This window comes from Myotis brandtii, unplaced genomic scaffold, assembly GCF_000412655.1.
Source record: "Myotis brandtii unplaced genomic scaffold, ASM41265v1 scaffold150, whole genome shotgun sequence".
NCBI lineage: Eukaryota > Metazoa > Chordata > Mammalia > Chiroptera > Vespertilionidae > Myotis > Myotis brandtii.
Genome location: NW_005355411.1, coordinates 244,631 through 262,214, shown reverse-complemented (window position 1 = coordinate 262,214; position 17,584 = coordinate 244,631). Strand labels below are relative to the sequence as shown.

General features: G+C 43.0%; 2 protein-coding genes and 1 pseudogene across 2 annotated transcripts in view; 2 read left to right on the top strand and 1 right to left on the bottom strand.

The window, feature by feature from the left end:
- LOC102257880 (zinc finger protein 615-like) overlaps positions 1-4,486 on the top strand; it is a 29,801-nt gene extending 25,315 nt beyond the window's left edge. The window contains exon 7 of the mRNA XM_014535754.1: positions 1,036-4,486. Within this exon, the coding sequence (XP_014391240.1) occupies positions 1,036-3,035 (2,000 nt within the window). The 3' untranslated portion in view covers positions 3,036-4,486. The remainder of the gene's footprint in view (positions 1-1,035) is intronic.
- LOC102258493 overlaps positions 1-17,584 on the top strand; it is a 43,237-nt pseudogene that overhangs the window by 8,191 nt on the left and 17,462 nt on the right.
- On the bottom strand, positions 11,112-11,632 carry LOC102258185 (40S ribosomal protein S13). The gene has a single exon (XM_005861414.2). It carries the CDS (start codon positions 11,614-11,616, stop codon positions 11,161-11,163), a length of 456 nt encoding a protein of 151 aa, XP_005861476.1. The 5' UTR covers positions 11,617-11,632; the 3' UTR covers positions 11,112-11,160.

Genomic DNA, 17,584 nt, shown 5'->3' with positions numbered 1-17,584 from the left:
CGGCCCTCCAACGGTCTGAGGGACAGTGAACTGGCCCCCTGTTTAAAAAGTTTGAGGACCCCTGGGTAAACTTGTATTATTATTTATTAATAATTGTATCATTTTTCAGTATGAACAACTGTAAACCTACTTTTGCTGAAGCCTGCTAATCCTGATTTCATTCATCGCTTACATCTCCATTATTCCTTTCACCATTTTTTTACAGGCTGTGGTTGCCTTTATTTCTTTGCTTTAGATGTCTATGCATTCAATTATTACACCTTTGTTTCCTACAAATTTAACTCAATTCTGACACTATCCACCTAGAGATAGTGTCAGATCCTACACATTAAGAGTTCAGTCTCATTAAGACTGTCTCCACTTCAGATATCAGTTGCACGTCCAGACTATCACCTGTGCTACTGACCAACTGACTCTAAATTGGAGGTTCTCATGAGCCCTCCTTGGATGCAGTTACTTTGTTAGTGTGGCTCACAGAACTCTGAGAAATACTTATATTTACTAGTTTATTATAAAGGATACAGATGAATAGGAACATACAGCAAGTTCTGAAGGATTCCTTAATATAAGAGTTTCTGTCCCCATTGAGCTAAGGTGAAACACGCACTGGGCACATGGGTATGTCACTACCCTGAAGCTTATCAGATTTGGGTAAGAGTTTTTATCTTGCTTTGATATCTAGGCCCTTTTATTCCAGATGTCAGTAGCGGGAGCTGAAAGTCCAACCATCTAATCAATTGGTCTTTATAGTGATTAGCTCCATCCTGAGAGTATGTAGGGCCTCTGTGCTGTCACCTCATCAACATAAACTCAGATGTTTTTAATGGAGAACAAAAGATACTTTTATCACTTAGGAAATTACAAGGGTTTTACAACCTCAATGTCAAGAACTATGAAGACAAGTATATTTCTTATTTTACATAACATCAAATTGTCACTACATAGTTACTTCACATGAAGGCTTTTTTAAAACAGTTTTATTTCTAACTAGGATTATGAGCGATTACAGAATGATTCACTTCTGTTCTGTCCTAGAACGCAGGAAGATCCATCATCCTCTGCCACATCACCTGCGCAGTCGAAGCATTCAGAAGAATGTGGAACGATGCTGTGAATATAATATGTCTGCAAGTATTAATCAGAGCGGAGGTCATTACCTATTAAAGCAAAATCATGATATGTCTGAGATAAGTGAAAAACTTACAGAATCAAATTTAAGTTTTGAAAACCAAAACAAAAGCTGTAACTTAAGGAATTCCATTGAGTTGAATGGAGATAGGACATGCATTGTGCATGCTAACGAAGAACAATTTTACACTGAAATCACATTGCCTGGCAGTACCAAACCCATTAATAAGAAGTCCCAGATCACCGTAGAGAAAGCACATGTATGCACTGAATGTGGGAAAGCCTTTGTGAAGATGTCTCAGCTCACTGATCACCACAGAGTTCACACAAGAGAGAAACCTTATGGGGGCAGTCTGTGTGGGAAAACTTTCAGCAGAAAATCCAGGCTCACCGAACATCAGAGAATTCATTCGGGACTCAAACAGTATGAATGCACTGAATGTGACAAAACCTTCCTCAAGAAATCACAGTTCAATAGACATCAGAAAACTCACGTGGGAGAGAAACCTTATACGTGCAGTGAATGTGGGAAAGAGTTCATCAAAAAGTTTTGGCTCATTTGTCATCAGAGAACTCATACAGGGGAGAAACCCTATCGGTGCAGTCTATGTGAGAAGACCTTCTGTACAAAGTCTAATCTAAATAAACATCAAAAAATGCATACAGGAGAGAAACCTTACAAATGCAGTGAATGTGGAAAAGCGTATGTTGAGAGAAATCATCTTATTGCCCATCATCTAACTCATACAGGAGAGAAACCACATGAATGCCATCTATGTGGGAAGACCTTCCGTATAAAATCTATTCTGAATAAACATACAAAAATCCATACAGGAGAAAAGCCTTATAAATGCAGTGTATGTGGAAAAGGCTTTATTGAGAAGAAGCGTCTTATTGTACATCATCGAACTCATACAGGAGAGAAACCCCATGGATGCAATCTATGTGGAAAGACCTTCGCTACAAAGTTTAGTCTCACAGTACATGAGAGAACTCATACAGGAGTGAAACCTTATACATGCAGTGAATGTGGGAAAGGCTTTGTCAAGAAGAGTCATCTGATAGGGCATCACCGAACTCACACAGGAGAGAAACCTTTTACATGCAGCGAATGTGGGAAAGGATTCACATTGAAGCAGTACCTTATAGGACATCAGCGAACTCATGCTGAACAGAAGCCCTATGTATGTAGTGTGTGTGGTAAAGGCTTCATTGCGAAGCGTGATCTCACCGTACATCAGCGAAGTCATAGTTCAGATAAACCATATATGTGCAATGAATGTGGAAAAGGCTTTATTGTGAAGCCTGCTCTCGTTATACATCAGAGAATACACACAGGAGAGAAACCCTATGTGTGTAACGAATGCGGAAAAGCCTTCTCGGTGAAAATACAGCTGATTGTACATCAGAGAACTCATACAGGAGAGAAACCCTTTTTATGTAGTGAATGTGGGAAAAGCTTCTCAACAAAGCACTGCCTTATAGGACATCTACGAACTCATACTGGAGAGAAGCCCTATGTATGTGGTGTGTGTGGAAAATCCTTCACCATGAAGCGTGATCTCACTATACATCAGCAGGGTCATACTTCAGAAAAACCATATATATGTAGTGAATGTGGAAAGGGCTTCATCGTGAAGAGTCGTCTGATTGTACATCAGCGAATACACACAGGAGAGAAACCCTATGTATGCAGTGATTGTGGGAAAGGCTTCCCACAGAAAAGGCAACTGATTGTACATCAGTGGACTCATACAGGACAGAAACCTTATATATGTAGTGAATGTGGGAAAGATTTCACAGTAAAACGTAATCTAATCAATCATCACCTAAAACATACAAGAGACAAGCCTCAGGAATGTAGTGGAAGAGGCTTCACCATGAAAACTGATCTTACTTTACATTAGCAAAGTTATACTTTAGAGAAACTGTGTATGTTCAATGAATTGGGGAAAATCTTTACCCCAAATACTCATGTCAGTGTACATCAGCACACTCAGATGGGAGATAACGTTTCTATGTGCAAGAAGTATGGCAAAGGCTTAACTGGGAAAAACATGCTCATTGCACAAATGAGAATTCATATGGAGAGGAACTGTATATATGTAATGAATGTGGAAAGAGGATACTGGGGGTATTCTACAGCAAACTCATACTGTAGAGTAGCCATACACATGTAATAAAAGTGGTTAAGGCTTTAGGAAGAAGACATGCCTCATGCACCATCAGAGATTTCACTCAAGAAGGACTTCGTTTGCATGTACTAAATGTGGAAAATTTGCATTCAGCAAAAATGATCTCATTACCCATCAGAATCCACATGGGAGAGAAGCCCTATGAATGAATTTAATGTGGGAAAGCCTTCACTACAAAATCAGGACTATGTTCATCAAAGAAAACATACAGGAAGGAGGCCCTAAGAGTGCAGCAATTGTGGAAAAGCTTCTGACCACTTGTCAATTGTTAAACGTAAGATTTCACAGGTAGTTGCTTTTGGGTAAGCCTGTTGCCAGTTGTAGGCCCTCAAGATAATAGTGTACAAAAAATATTATGCAGTAAAGAATAACTTAATACAACAGGAAAGTTAGGGGGGAAATGAATAACTTATTGCAAAGAATCTGGTACTATCTTTCTTGGTCATTTTCCTGATTTTATATAAGGAAATTACAAAACAATTTGGATACAATCAGCCTTCATGAAAATATTTTCGGACATTATATGTCTAAAATGTTTATCTTGATATAAGTCCTATGAATGTGACAGAATAGGAAATTCTTTAGTGGGAAGTAGAACTTACGATATGTGATTATCAGAAATCATGATTGAATATTTCTAAGTATGGAAAAGCATCTTCCCCAAAATAAAACCTCAATAGATGTCATTTTACACTAGACAACTAATTTTCTCTGGTAGGGATATGGCATGGTTTGCAGTAACTCATGTTCCCTTATCATTTGCCAGAAATTCATGCAGAAATAACTCATGAACACATTCAATTGGTGGACTTTAGCAAAACTTCCAATAACTTAATGAAGAAAAGAATCCTTGAGTGAAAAAGCATTCTATCACAAGTCTAAAGCACACATGCAATTAGGGACAGGATACCTTCAGCTATAATTTCTAAATACATTATATATATATATATTGAGAGAGGAAGAGAGAGATAGAAACATCAGTAATGAGAGAGAAGCATTGATCGGCTGCTCCCCACACAGCCCCCTACTAGGAGTTGAGCCCACATTCCAGGCATGTGCCCTGAGCTCTTCAGCCATAATTTCAGTTGCCTTGCCATTGACTTTATAACTTTTAAACAGTTACAATTATTCTCATCATGAATAAAAATTTTAATGTATACAACACAGGAGTGGTCTATGCCTGTTTCATTATGTTATGAAATTTTGCACTTCTTTAGTTCTATCGGTTATTTCAAAATACATGAAGCACTTAAAAATGAAACATTCATTTTTAAAAAATATACATTTTTATTGATTTTTTACAGAGAGGAAGGGAGAGGGACAGAGTTTGACACATCGATGAGAGAGAAACATCGATCAGCTGCCTCCTGCACACCCGCTACTGGGAATGTGCCCGCAACCAACGTACATGCCCCTGACCGGAATTGAACCTGGGGCCTTTCAGTCCTCAGGCCGACGCTCTATCCACTGAGCCAAACCGGTTACAGCCTGATATTCATTTTTAAGGATAACATTTTAATGTGTTTGACCAAGTATATAAGTAATATCAAGAGGTTTATAAAATTAATATAAACATGATGTTATTTATAACTTTTAATTTTGAATTAAGTTTAGAATCAAAACTGTAATTTTCTTTCCTTTTTTATTTTTAAAACCATAGTATTGTATGTTTTAGAATTTCAAATAAATGGAATCACAAAAGGTACTCTATTACATATGTCCCTTTCCCCCACCACCTATTAAACCCCAACTCCGTCCCAGGCTTTTATCACCTAGTTACCTGTGTATTTGGGTTATGCAAATATAAATACAAGGTCTTTGGTTGATTACCTCCCACCCACTCGCCTTCCCTCTGAGATTCTGCACTCTGTTCTCTGCTTCCATGTCTCTGGATCCACTCTGTTCATCAATTTATTTTGTTACTCAGATTCCACATATGAGTGAGATCATGTGATACTTTCTCTGACTGACTGATTTCACTTAGCATGATACTCTCTAGGTCCCTCAATGCTGTCTCAAAGGGTAAGAGATTGTTCTTTTTTATTGCTGCATAGTATTCCATGGTGTAAATGTACCACAGATTTTTTATCCACTCATCCTCTGATGGGCATTTGGGCTGTTTCTATATCTTAGCTATTGTAAATTGTGCTGCTATGAACATAGGGGTACATAGAGTCTTTCTGCTTGGTGTTTCAGGTTTCTTAGGGTATATTCCTAGAAGTGGGATCACTGGATCAAATAGCAGTTCCATACTTAATTTTTTGAAGAAACTCCATACTATTTTCCATAATGTCTGCACCAGTCTGCATTCCCACCAGCAGTGTACTAGGCTTCCCTTTTCACATCCTCACCAGCACCTGTCATTTGTTGATTTGTTGATGGTAGCCATTCTGGCAGGTATGAGGTGATACTTTATTGTTTTAATTTGCATGTCTCTGATGATCAGTGACTTTGAGCATTTTTTCATATGTCTCTTGGCTGTCTATATGTCCACTTTGGAGAAGCGTCTATTTAGGTCCTTTGTCCATTTTTTAATTGGATTGTTTGTCTTTCTTTTGTTAAGTTGTATGAGTTGCTTATATATTTTGGATATTAACCCTTTATCAGATGTATCATTGCTAAATATGTTTTCCCATACAGTGGGCTCCATTTTCGTTTTGTTGTTGTTTTCTTTTGCTGTGCAGAAGGTTTTTATTTTGATGTAGTCCCATTTGAATAACTGCTATTTTCTAGAGATTGTCTAAATTCCCTTCATGTATCTATTCCCAAAGGTAAAACCTTACATATTCACAGTTCATTATCAAGTAAAGTGAAAATGTTACAGTGCTGTTAACTACAGGATTTATTTGTATCTCCACTTTTAACCTGCACTCATTTCTGTTTGTTTTTATATATAGGTTTTTTGTTTTGTTACAAATTTTATTATTTTTGTTGTTAATCCTCACCTGAGGATATTTTTCCATTGATTTTTAGGGAGTGGAAGGCAGAGATAGAGACAGAAAGAGAGAAACATAGATTTTAGAGAGACATGCATGTGTTCAACTAGGGCCGGGGATTGAACCTGGAACGAGGGTACATTCCCTTGACTGGAATTGAACCCAAGACCCTTAATTCCAGGGTCTGATGCTCTATCCAATGAGCCAAACTGGCTAGGGGTATATATAGTTTTGAGAAACTTTATCACCTATGTACATTCTTGTAACCAATACCACAGTAGAAATTCAGAATTTTTGTTGTCACAAACCCCACCATCACATCCTTTTCACAACCCTAACTTCTGGAATCACAGCTCTCTTTGTATCAATACTTTTGTCATTTATAGACTATTAGAAAAATGGAGACATTCAGCAGTACACTTTTGAGATTGGCTATTTGACCTTGTCTGATATAGAAAATACATATTTACATATGTGTTCCTGGCATGGAGCTCCTGAAACCCTTGTAGATCACAAGTGATAATAGACTAGGAGCATCTTTTGTTTTATTGAGGCTACTCTGGTTGGAAATTTCATCTCCACCCCATACATCCAGAGAAGGGTGAGTGTCTGGAAATGGAGTTAATGATCAATCATGCCTACTTAAGAAAGTCTCCATGAAACTCCCAATAGGAGGGGTTTGGAAAACTTCCAGGTGGGTGAAGACATCCAAGTATGAAGAGGGTGATGCACCATAACTTCATGGGGACAGAAGCTCCTGTGCTTGAGACCCTTCCAGACCTCACACTGTGTATCTCTTCATGTGGTTGTTCATCTGTAACTTAAATTATTCTTTTTTTAAAAGTATATTTTTATTGACTTCAGAGAGGAAGGGAGTGTGAGAGAGAGAGAAAAACATCAATGATGAGAGAGAGTCATTGATGGGCTGCTTCAATGACTTTGGGATTGAGCCCAAAACCCAGGCATGTGCCCTGACCGGGAATCAAACCCGGGACCTTTCAGTCCGCAGGCCAACACTCTATCACTGAGCCAAAACGGCCAGGGCTTAAAGATTTTCTTTAGCCCTAACCAGTTTGGTTCAGTGGATAGAGTGTCGGCCTGCGGACTGAAAGGTCCCCGGTTCGATTCCTGCTAAGGGCATGTACCTTGGTTGCGGGCACATCCCCAGTAGGAGGTGTGCAGGAGGCAGCTGATCGATGTTTCTCTCTCATTGATGTTTCTGATTCTCTATCCCTCTCCCTTCCCCTCTGTGAAAAATCAATAAAATATGTTTTAAAAGAAAAGATATTCTTTAGTAAAGTTGTAAATGTAAGTACATTTTTCCCTGAGGGTTTGTGGGAACCTTCATTTGAAGCCAAGTCAGAAGTTGTAGATAACCTGGAGAGCTACTACTACATATGAAATGGCGAGGGAGCTTTTTGTGGTACTGAGCCCTTAACCCAGCGGTTCGCAACCTGTGGGTTGCGACCCCTTTGGGGATCGAACGACCCTTTCACAGGGGTCGCCTAAGACCATCGGAAAACACGTATATAATTACATATTGTTTTTGTGATTAATCATTATGCTTTAATTATGTTCAATTTGAAAGAATGAAATTTGGGGTCACCACAACATGAGGAACTGTATTAAAGGGTCATGGCACTAGGAAGGTTGAGAACCACTGCTGTGGCAACTGACCCTATTGTGTCCAAATTGAGCTAATATGTTGGATATCAGTTGGTGTGGAGAATTCCTGATTCGGGGAACTCCCCTCTTTAATACACACATTCTCCTAGTGACCAACCGTGTTGTGATGGTAGCAGTAGTGAGAGAACAGGAGAGGCACAAGATGGAATTGCAGGTTTTTCCAAAACCAAGTGAATTCAACCTAAGATCCAGCCCCAAGCTCTCTAAGGCAAGCATGTCAGACTCGTGGCCTTTGGGCCACATATGTACCACAACGAATATTTTTGCGGCCCAGCCAATATAACGGTATGTAAGAAACGTTTTAATAAAAATTTCATAAATTAATTTTTACAATATCCTGTTATACATAATTATTAATAACGAACTACAACATTCCCTAATGACCGATTACTGTAATCATGTTGCATTCACTTCCCTTACGCACCTTACATGCAGGTGCACCATTTCTCTCCACTAATACTAGCAACGAATATTTTAGCAGCCAACTGCCACGTCATTAGTCTTGTACTGACTTGTTTGGTGTGCGCGACAGGAAATATTTTGCTTTCGGAGAACAAGAAAAATAGGGGTATTTGCATTATGCTTATTAATTTCTGCAGTTATTCAGTGTCTGGTAAGTTCATGTTCAAGAGAAAATACTAATTGTTATTACAATGTTCTATTATTTTATATTAACGATTATTTCAGCCCTTTGTATTCAGCATGTCTCTATCGAAATAAACCTACTTTTCTATGAAAGTTGAACTTTTGGGGTTTTTGCGGCCCACATAAACTCTGTGTTCTGTTGAAACTGATGAATACAGTGCATCCCATGCCTAGTTGGCCTTCAATAGGTTCCAGCCTCTAAAAACTTAAGTAGTAGCTCTGCACTTGAGACCATGTCTTGTAGAGAGGAAGGCACTGGCATGGTCATAAGACCTCTCTCTTTCCTCCCACTGGGCAGAGGCATACCAACAGTTATGGCCACTCCCATCAGAAATTTCAGATTTTGCTGGATGAGGACCTAGAACCTGTGGGAGGTCAGAATTCAGACTTCCAGAAATGATTCAGAGCCCTGGACATCCACATCTCCTGGCCCGTTGGTGTCCCTAGCAACAGCCAAAGAAGTACTTGGGGAGAGAGAACCGAATTGGAAATAGTTTGGTGCCTGGGTTCAGCCTTTGGCAGCTGGGGGTGGAGTCTCCCAGGCTTAAGGTCTGGTGAGCCTGATTCTATGTGAATCCGGAGTGAGGGGCCTGTGAAGTCAGTGAAGCAGGAATGCGTGTGAATGTTGGTGTTTGGGAGTTTTATTTTAATCAGTCACTGAAGAATCTGAGCATCAGTGTGGGGTTTTTTGGTTAAATCTTAGTCTGAAGAGATTAACAACTAAAGTTCTGATACTCAGGGCTTAAGGTCTCTTATGTCAACCCTGCTAGGCTTGGTGAAGGAAAACTGGAAAATGTGAACCAATGAGCCATTTTTGTCATCTAGGTTAGCTATTTAAATCCAAATGGATCTAAGCAGGGAGGAATATCATTGGACAACAGTTTCTGTGGAAAATTTCTGATTGAATGTGAGGTTGCTGTTTGGGGAGTACAGGGTGTCTCCGGGTTTGAGAACAAAGGAGTCTGAAGTTCTGAGACCCATAGTCCCAGGCTAGTGGATGTTTTGAAGCTCAGCTTTTGGATGTTGGAAACCTCTGCAGTTGCTCAAGTCCAAGTCCTTTATCAAGGTTCCTATTAAAAATGTGACTCCTAGACCAGTGGTCGGCAAACTGCAGCTCGTGAGCCACATGTGGCTCTTTGGCCCCTTGAGCGTGGCTCTTGCACAAAATACCACGTGCGGGCGTGCATGTACAGTGCGATTGAAACTTCGTGGCCCATGCGCAGAAGTCGGTATTTTGTGGAAGAGCCACACTCAAGGGGCCAAAGAACCGCATGTGGCTCGCGAGCCGCGGTTTGCCGACCACTGTCCTAGACCATTTGGGATCTTGCTCCATGGCATCTGTTGTTAATTTGGATCAAGTAAACTCCTATAAATTTTTTTTTGTCTTGTCCTGGCTGGGTATCCCAAATAGAGCATTGTCCCAATATGCCAAAGTTGAGGGTTTAATCCCTGGTCAGGGCACATACCAAAATCAACCAATAACTGCATAAATAAATGGAACAAACTGAAGTCTCCCCCCACCTCTCTCTCAAAAATATTTTTTTTGTCTCCTACATCTACTCTTCTCAATGTTCTCACAAATCAGAGTAGTTCACCTTGATTAAGTATTATGTCTATGAGTAAAGATTGCATTTTTAAAAAATCTTACCACAAAGTTTACTCTTGGATGTTTGCTTTCATGTTTATTGGACACAAGTAAACACAACGATTTCTTAAAATTCTTCGCGTCAGTCCATTTCATTAAAAAAAATTTAGACTGCTTTTCTAAAAATTGAAATCTTCTATGAACATACATTCAAAAGTCTGCCTATCTTCTAAAATGGCTGTACTTTTTTGCATTGTCTCTGACAAATAAAAGTTCCTGTTTCTTTACCGTATCACCAGCATTTCATATTTTCTGTTTTTTAATTTTAGCCATTCAAATATCTGGGTACTTATATCACTCGCAGTGCTAAGCTGTAATTTCCTAATAGCAAATTATGTTGAACATCTTTTCTTATGCTTAATTCCCATCTGCTTTTTAAAAAATACATATTTTTATTGATCTTAGTGAGGAAGGGAGCTAGAGATATAGAAACATGGTGGGGGCATCACATTCCCTATTTGGGATTGAGCCTGAAACCCAGGCATGTACCCTGACTGGGAATCGAACCGTGACCTCCTGGTTCATAGGTGGATACTCAACCACTGTGCTACACTGGCCGGGCTCCCATCTGCTTTTAAAAATATGTATTCTCATTGATTTTAGAGGAGAGAGAGTTAGACACATCAATATTGAGAGAGAATCATTGATAGGCTGCCTCCTGCACACCCCACACTGGGGACCCAGCTCACAAACCAGGCATGTGCCCTGACCACAAATTGAACTGTGACCGCCTGGTTCATAGTTCAGTGCTCAATAACTGAGTCACGCTGGCCGAGTCCCATCTGCTTATTTTTAAAAGAATGTCTGTTCAAGGTCTTTGCTCATTTTGAAAATTGCTGACTTTTAAGAATTCTATGTCCTTGGTACCAGTCTTTATTTTTTTTCTAGTTAAACAACGATTTTATTGCTCGAGTACATAGATATTTTATGCAACCAGTGCAGAGGCTGTGGATGACTCGTATTTCCAATTGGGGGGCAGGACTCGTTTGGTCTTATAATATCGAGCCAATCGGTGAATACGGCTCTCAATCAGAATCGGACAGAATTTAGCATCCTCATCCTTTCTGTTCCTCTCAAGATGCTTTCGAACTGCAACTGCTTTCTTAATTAAATGGTAGAGATCCTCAGGAAGGTCAGGATCAAGCCCTTTAGACTTAAGAATTCTCAGGATCTTATTGCCCGACACAAAACGTACTTGTGCAACGCCATGCGAGTCTCTCAGGATCACACCGATTTCTGAGGGAGTCAGGCCCTTCTTGGCCAGTTTGTAGATCTGCTCCTTCACGTTGTCAGACGTCAATTTCAGCCAGGTGGGGATGCTGCGGCGGTCGGGCAGAGCCGACTGGGACAGGCCCTTCCTGGGAGCGTGCATACGACCCATGATGGCGGCGGACTGGTGGTGGAAAAGAGAGCGTTGGTACCAGTCTTTAATAAGATAAAACTTGCCTGATGAATCTGTTCAGACTCCAAGTATTTATTTACCTACTTATGCCTATGGACCTCTAAGTGTTCCAGCATCATTTGTTGGAAAGTGTATTCTTCCTCCATTGAATAGACTTTGTACCTTTGTCAAACAGTTGAGTATGTTTGATGTGTGTTGGTTTTTCTTTGTCGGATCTCTATTCTGCTTCACGTACATATATGTTTGTCCTTTCGCAAATATTATCAATACCAATACAATATACAAGTGTTGAAACCTGTTGATAGCAGTCCTGTATGATGGTTTTTTTTTTAGTCAGAATTGGTTTCCTATTTCCAGCCTGACAAATATTACCTTTACCAGGAGATCAATGTTAAGTCATTTTGATATTTTCTACCCTTGAATATGGTATGAGAAAGAGACTTCAATTCCAAAATGCATATCCCCTGTTTAGTGAGGGAACCTTAGACCAACCCAAAGGATGGATGAATATACAAAATACCTGGTTAGTAATCCTCAAAATAATTGAGGTCATAAATGAGAAAAAGACTGAGAAATGGTCACAGGACAGATAATTAAGGAAACAATCTCTAAATGCAATATTGTGTTTTGGATTGAATACTGGGACACATAAAGGATTGAACTGGAAAAACGTGTGAAATCTGAATAGACTGTTATTTGGTTGTATATTATACTAGCTAATTTCTCAATTTGACAAATGTAGCATGGTTATATTAAATGTTCACATGACAGGAAGACAAATGAAGTTATATGGGAACTCTTTGCAGAAGTACCTTGTGGCCCTGACTGGTTTGGCTCAGTGGGTAGAACGTCAGCCTGAGGACTGAAGGGTCCCAGGTTCGATTCTGGTCAAGGGCATTTACCTTGGTTGTGGGCACATCCCCAGTGGGGGGTGTGCAGGAGGCAGCTGATCAATGTTTCTCTCTCATTAATGTTTCTGACTCTGTCCCTCTCCCTTTCTCTCTGTAAAAATCAATAAAATATATTTTTAAAAAAAGAAAAAAGAAAAAGAAGTACCTTGTGAATTTCATATAAAAACTAGAGGGCCGGTGCATGAAAATTCATGCACTGGAAGGGGGGTGGCCCTCAGCCTGGCCTGCCCCCTCTCACAGTCTGGGAGCCCTCAGGGGCAGGAGGGATCAGGGGAAGGTGATGCTCCCACCACACCTCTGCTGCTGCCACTGCTGACAGCACCAGCCTTGGCCAGCCCTGGTTACCTCAGCCTCGGGAGACCCTGTTCGACTGGGCAGCCACCATCCGAGGCTTGCCTGTGCCTTGGGCCGGCCCTGGGTGACTGGGCAGCTGACATCCAAGGCTTGCCTGTGTCTCGGGCTGGCCCTGGGTGACTGGGCAGCCGCCATCCGAGGCTTGCCTGTGCCTCAGGCCAGCCCTGGGTGGCTGGCAGGCTGAGGGGACTGGGGGACTCCGGAGGCAGGTGGGCCTGGCCTTGCCACATGCCTGTCCCATCTTGTGGCTGTGGGTGCCGCCATCTTCTGAGGGTGTGACAGTCGATTAGCATATTCCCTCCTTATTGGCTGTGGGTGCCACCATCTTTGAGGGCGTGACAGCAATTAACATATTCCCTCCTTATTGGCCGTGGGCACTGCCATATTTGTGATGGTGTGATGATCAATTAGCATATTCCCACTTTATTAGATAGGATTTGCAAAAATAAAATGTTCATTAAAAATAGGTCTAATTTGTGTCAATTATAGTATAACTAGAGCCCCATGCTTGAGTGCATCAAATTCATGCACAGGTAGGGTCCCTAGTGGCTGCCTGCCACCGGCCAGGGCCTACCTTCTCTGGTTGCCAGCCATTGTCTGGGGCCTCCTTGGTGGTCAGCGCACGTTATAGCAAGCAATCGAGCTCCCACCTGAGGGGACAATGTGTATATTAGCCTTTTATTATATGGGATGAAACAGGTTTGATCTAATCTTATTTTAATTTCTCATAAACATGTTTCCATATTATAAATTTTTTTACTGATGCCTTCTGGTATACGTAATTAATATTAAGTTGTGCCCTAACTGGTTTGGCTCAGTGGATAGAGCGTCAGCCGGCGGACTAAAATGTCCCAGGTTCTATTCTGGGCAAGGGCATGTACCTTGGTTGCGGGAACATCCCCAGTAGGAGGTGTGCAGGAGGCAGCTGATTGATGTTTCTCTCTCATTGATGTTTCTAACTCTCTGTGAAAAATCAATAAAATATATTTAAAAAATATTAAGTTGCTATAATAGCATCTTGGATACTAGAAAGATGATAACTAGAGTAGCATAAAAGTTATGCTTAAACCCTGGCCGCTTTGGCTTAGTGTACAGTGAGTAGGCCCACTGACTGAAGAATCCCCCAGGTTTGATTCCAGTCAAGGGCAAATGCCCAGGTGGTGGGCGTGCAGGAGGCAGCTGATCAATGATTCTTTCTCATCATTGATGTTTCTATCTCCCTCTCCCTCTCCCTTCCTCTCTGAAATAAATAAAAATGTATTTTTTTAAAAAGTTATGTATTCGCATAATCATGAAGTATGTTTCGGTTCTTAAAAATCACCTCCTGCAAGAAATTTCCCACCACAAGCTTCCCGTTGGTTTGCATTTACTGGATAATTGTATATACCAGACTTTTTCTCTTTACAGGATTTCATTCGCTGTTGTTTGGAAACGTTTTTTGTTTGTTTGTTTGTTTGGTTTTTGGCATGTTTTTAAATCCTCACCCGAGGATATTTTGTGTTTTTTTTAAAAATCCTCACCCAATGATTTCTTGAGAGAGTGGGAGGGACGGAGGAGGGGGAGAGAAATGTTCACATGAGAGACACATCCATTGGTTGCGTCCCACGCTCCCCTGGCTTGGAACCTGCCACCCAGGTGCTCTTGACCAGGAATAGAGACCCATCACGCTTTGGTCTGCAGGCCCGCGCACCAGTCATTGAGCAAAACCCAGCCAGGGCTACTTGTGTGGTTTTTTACATTGTTGTTGTTTTTAGAAAAATGTTGCACAAACTTGTAGTAAAATATAGAAATGTTTAAAACTGCTTAAAGAATGTTAGAAAAGTTTTAAAATGTTTGCGCTAACTTTCCTTGAAACTTAAAGTATGATATTAAAAACACATTCCCCACTGCCCTGAAGCGTGTGTCCCTCATAGATAAGGATTTGAACTTCAGTAAACAACTCAGAGCGACTTGTCAAGACAAACACTTGCGTGAATGCCATACTCTCCTTGGCCCCCTCGCCTTGTTGGAGATGAACACCTATGCACTGACATCTATCATTGATAGCCACCTGAGCTGCTGCGGGTACGAACAAACTATTTTTTTAAAATATATTTTTAATGATTTTTTACAGAGAGGAAGGGAGAGGGATAGAGAGTTAGAAACATCGATGAGAGAGAAACATTGATCAGCTGCCTCCTGCACACTCCCTACTGGGGATTTGCCCAAAACCAAGGTACATGCCTTTGACCGGAATCAAACCCGGGACCCTTCAGTCCGCAGGCCCACGCTCTATCCACTGAGCCAAACAGTTAGGGCTTTTTTAAAAAAATATATTTACGAACAAGCTTTAAGCATGCACCCGGCCAGCTAACGATGCTCGCCTGTCAAGACAGCTACAAAGTCCCCTCCCGAACCTGCAGCCATGACCTGGATGGGGCTGCTCAGGTGGAGCAGGGTCCAGAGCACCAGGAAAGGTGGGGCTTGGGTTCCTGTGAGCGCAATCCTGGTGGGGGCGTATGGGAGGCAACCCATCTTTCGATCTCTCTCTCATCAATGTTTCTCTCTCTCAAAAAAAAAAAAGGGAGAGAGAGAGAGAGAGAGAGAGAGAGAGAAGAAACCTGCGGTGATAATCACTTCTTTGCTCAGACCGCCCAACGCAATTTGCCTCCCAAGCTTGAGTCTCCGAAAATACACTCACTTTCCACAACAGTCGAAGTGCCTGGGAACGAGATTAAATTCGTGAGCTCCTCACCTGCCCGCCATCCCTGGCCCCTGGCTCCAAGGTCCTGGCTTTGCCTTCTGTACGGCAGTCAGGCCTCCCAACATGGCGGCCCCCGTGCTACGGGGGCGCGGCCACAGGGCGCCGCCATATTGCCGGGAGGGAAACGCAGAAGTCGCTCGCGGTTCTGCCAAGGCCTCAGCTTCCCGCCCGTCGCCGCCGCTGGATGACGCAATAGCTGAGCGCCGCCTGCAGCGGACAAATCCGATGGCGGGAAAGTAAGGTTCGGACGCTCCCGTGGGGCTGGAGGAAAGCAGGTCAGTGAGCTCCTGTCCTTTGAAGTTTATAAAAAATGTTTGTCGCCTGTGAGGTTTGTCTTTCACCGAGCACGTGACGTCACAGCGTGGAAGGGGTGTGGCCAGACCCGTGGAATTCCCGGCGGGGGTCGGGGTGGGGGGAGCGCCCAGGTGTTTGGGAGGAAGCAGGTGTGACGCTCCCGCCTGCGGTTGGGGTCCCTTTGGGGTTCCCCGGCGATTCGGGGGTCGGGAAAGATGGACGGCCGTGTCCCGCCCGCCTTGGCTTTTGCGGGTGCCTCTGTGAGGGACGTGGCTGGTGTTTCGGCTGATCGCGGCGTCAGGTTCCGGTCCGGGGTTTCCCGTGGGGCTCCGTGAGGTGGGGGCCGGCGTGGGAGTCGCCGCGTGGGGGCGTCGGGTCCGGGTTTGAGGATAATGGGCATTGAGGGGGGTGCGTGTCCCGGCTGGAGGCTGAGGCCGTTTCCTGCTGATGATGAACGTGTGTTGTTTGCAGTTGGGCTGGTTATGGACACGCTGCTGTGAGCATTCTTTTTTTTTTTTTTAATATATTTTATTGGCTTTTTACAGAGAGGAAGGGGAGGGATAGAGAGTTAGAAACATCGATCAGCTGCCTCCTGCACACCCCCTACTGGGGATGTGCCCGCAACCAAGGTACATTTCCTTGACTGGAATTGAACCCTGGACCCTTCGATCCGCAGGCCGACGCTCTACCCACTGAGCCAAACAGGTCAGGGCTGCTGTGACCATTCTTGTCCGTGTGTTCCGGCTCTGATGTGCCCTTACTGTGGGGGGTGTGTAGCTTAGATGTGAACCGAAGAGAAGGCGGCAGAGCCCAGGCAGGTAGCTAGAAGCCCTGTGTTTTAGTCCATTATCCAGGGGTTGGCTCACAGCCGCGGGGAGTTTGGCTAATCCAGCCTCGTCCATGGGACACTCGTCCTTTGTGGCCGCTTTTGAGCTACAAGCGCAGAACCGAGTCCTGGACGCCCCCAGACTGGGGACCCTCAAAAGCCGGAAATACCTGTCCGTCCCTGTGCACGCTGCTCACCTGCACCTGCTTCCACCTGTTGCCTCTTTGCCTGGCACACACTCACACTTCCTGCTTTGCTAACAGGATTTCCATTGAATGTAACGCCCATTCTGCTGGCAAGGTGACCCGCATCCCAGTGTATTAGTAAGTCCTGGTCGGTCTCAGCCAACCGCAGTGGCTCCAGTTCCCATCGCTAGGGACTGAGTTACTGTGAAATGAACTGGGGTACATGGTGCATGTCGTTCTAGCCAACTGTGTAAGTGAAAATGTGCCTGGTGGTCTCTGGGTGACATTTTCTCTTTTTATTTATTTATTTACTAGTGGCTCGGTGCATGAATTTATGCACGGGTGGGGTCTAGCCAGCCTGCCCTGATTGGGGGAGGGTCAGCCGAGCCTGCACCCTCTCCAATCTGGGACCCCTTGGGGGATGTCCGACTGCCAGCAGTAGGACATCCCTCTCGAAATCCGGGACCACTGGTTCCTAACCACTCACCTGCCTGCCTACCTGATCTCCCCTAACCACTCTGCCTGCCGGCATGATCAACCCCAACTGCCACCCCCCCTTCCAGCCTGATCACCCCTAATTGCCTGCCCCTGCCGGACTGATTGCCCCCAATTTCTCCCCCCCAAAATCCTGCTC

Bases quoted from the DNA above. Each gene is read 5' to 3' on its own strand.
- LOC102258185 (XM_005861414.2), bottom strand. From the start codon at position 11,616: ATGGGTCGTATGCACGCTCCCAGGAAGGGCCTGTCCCAGTCGGCTCTG.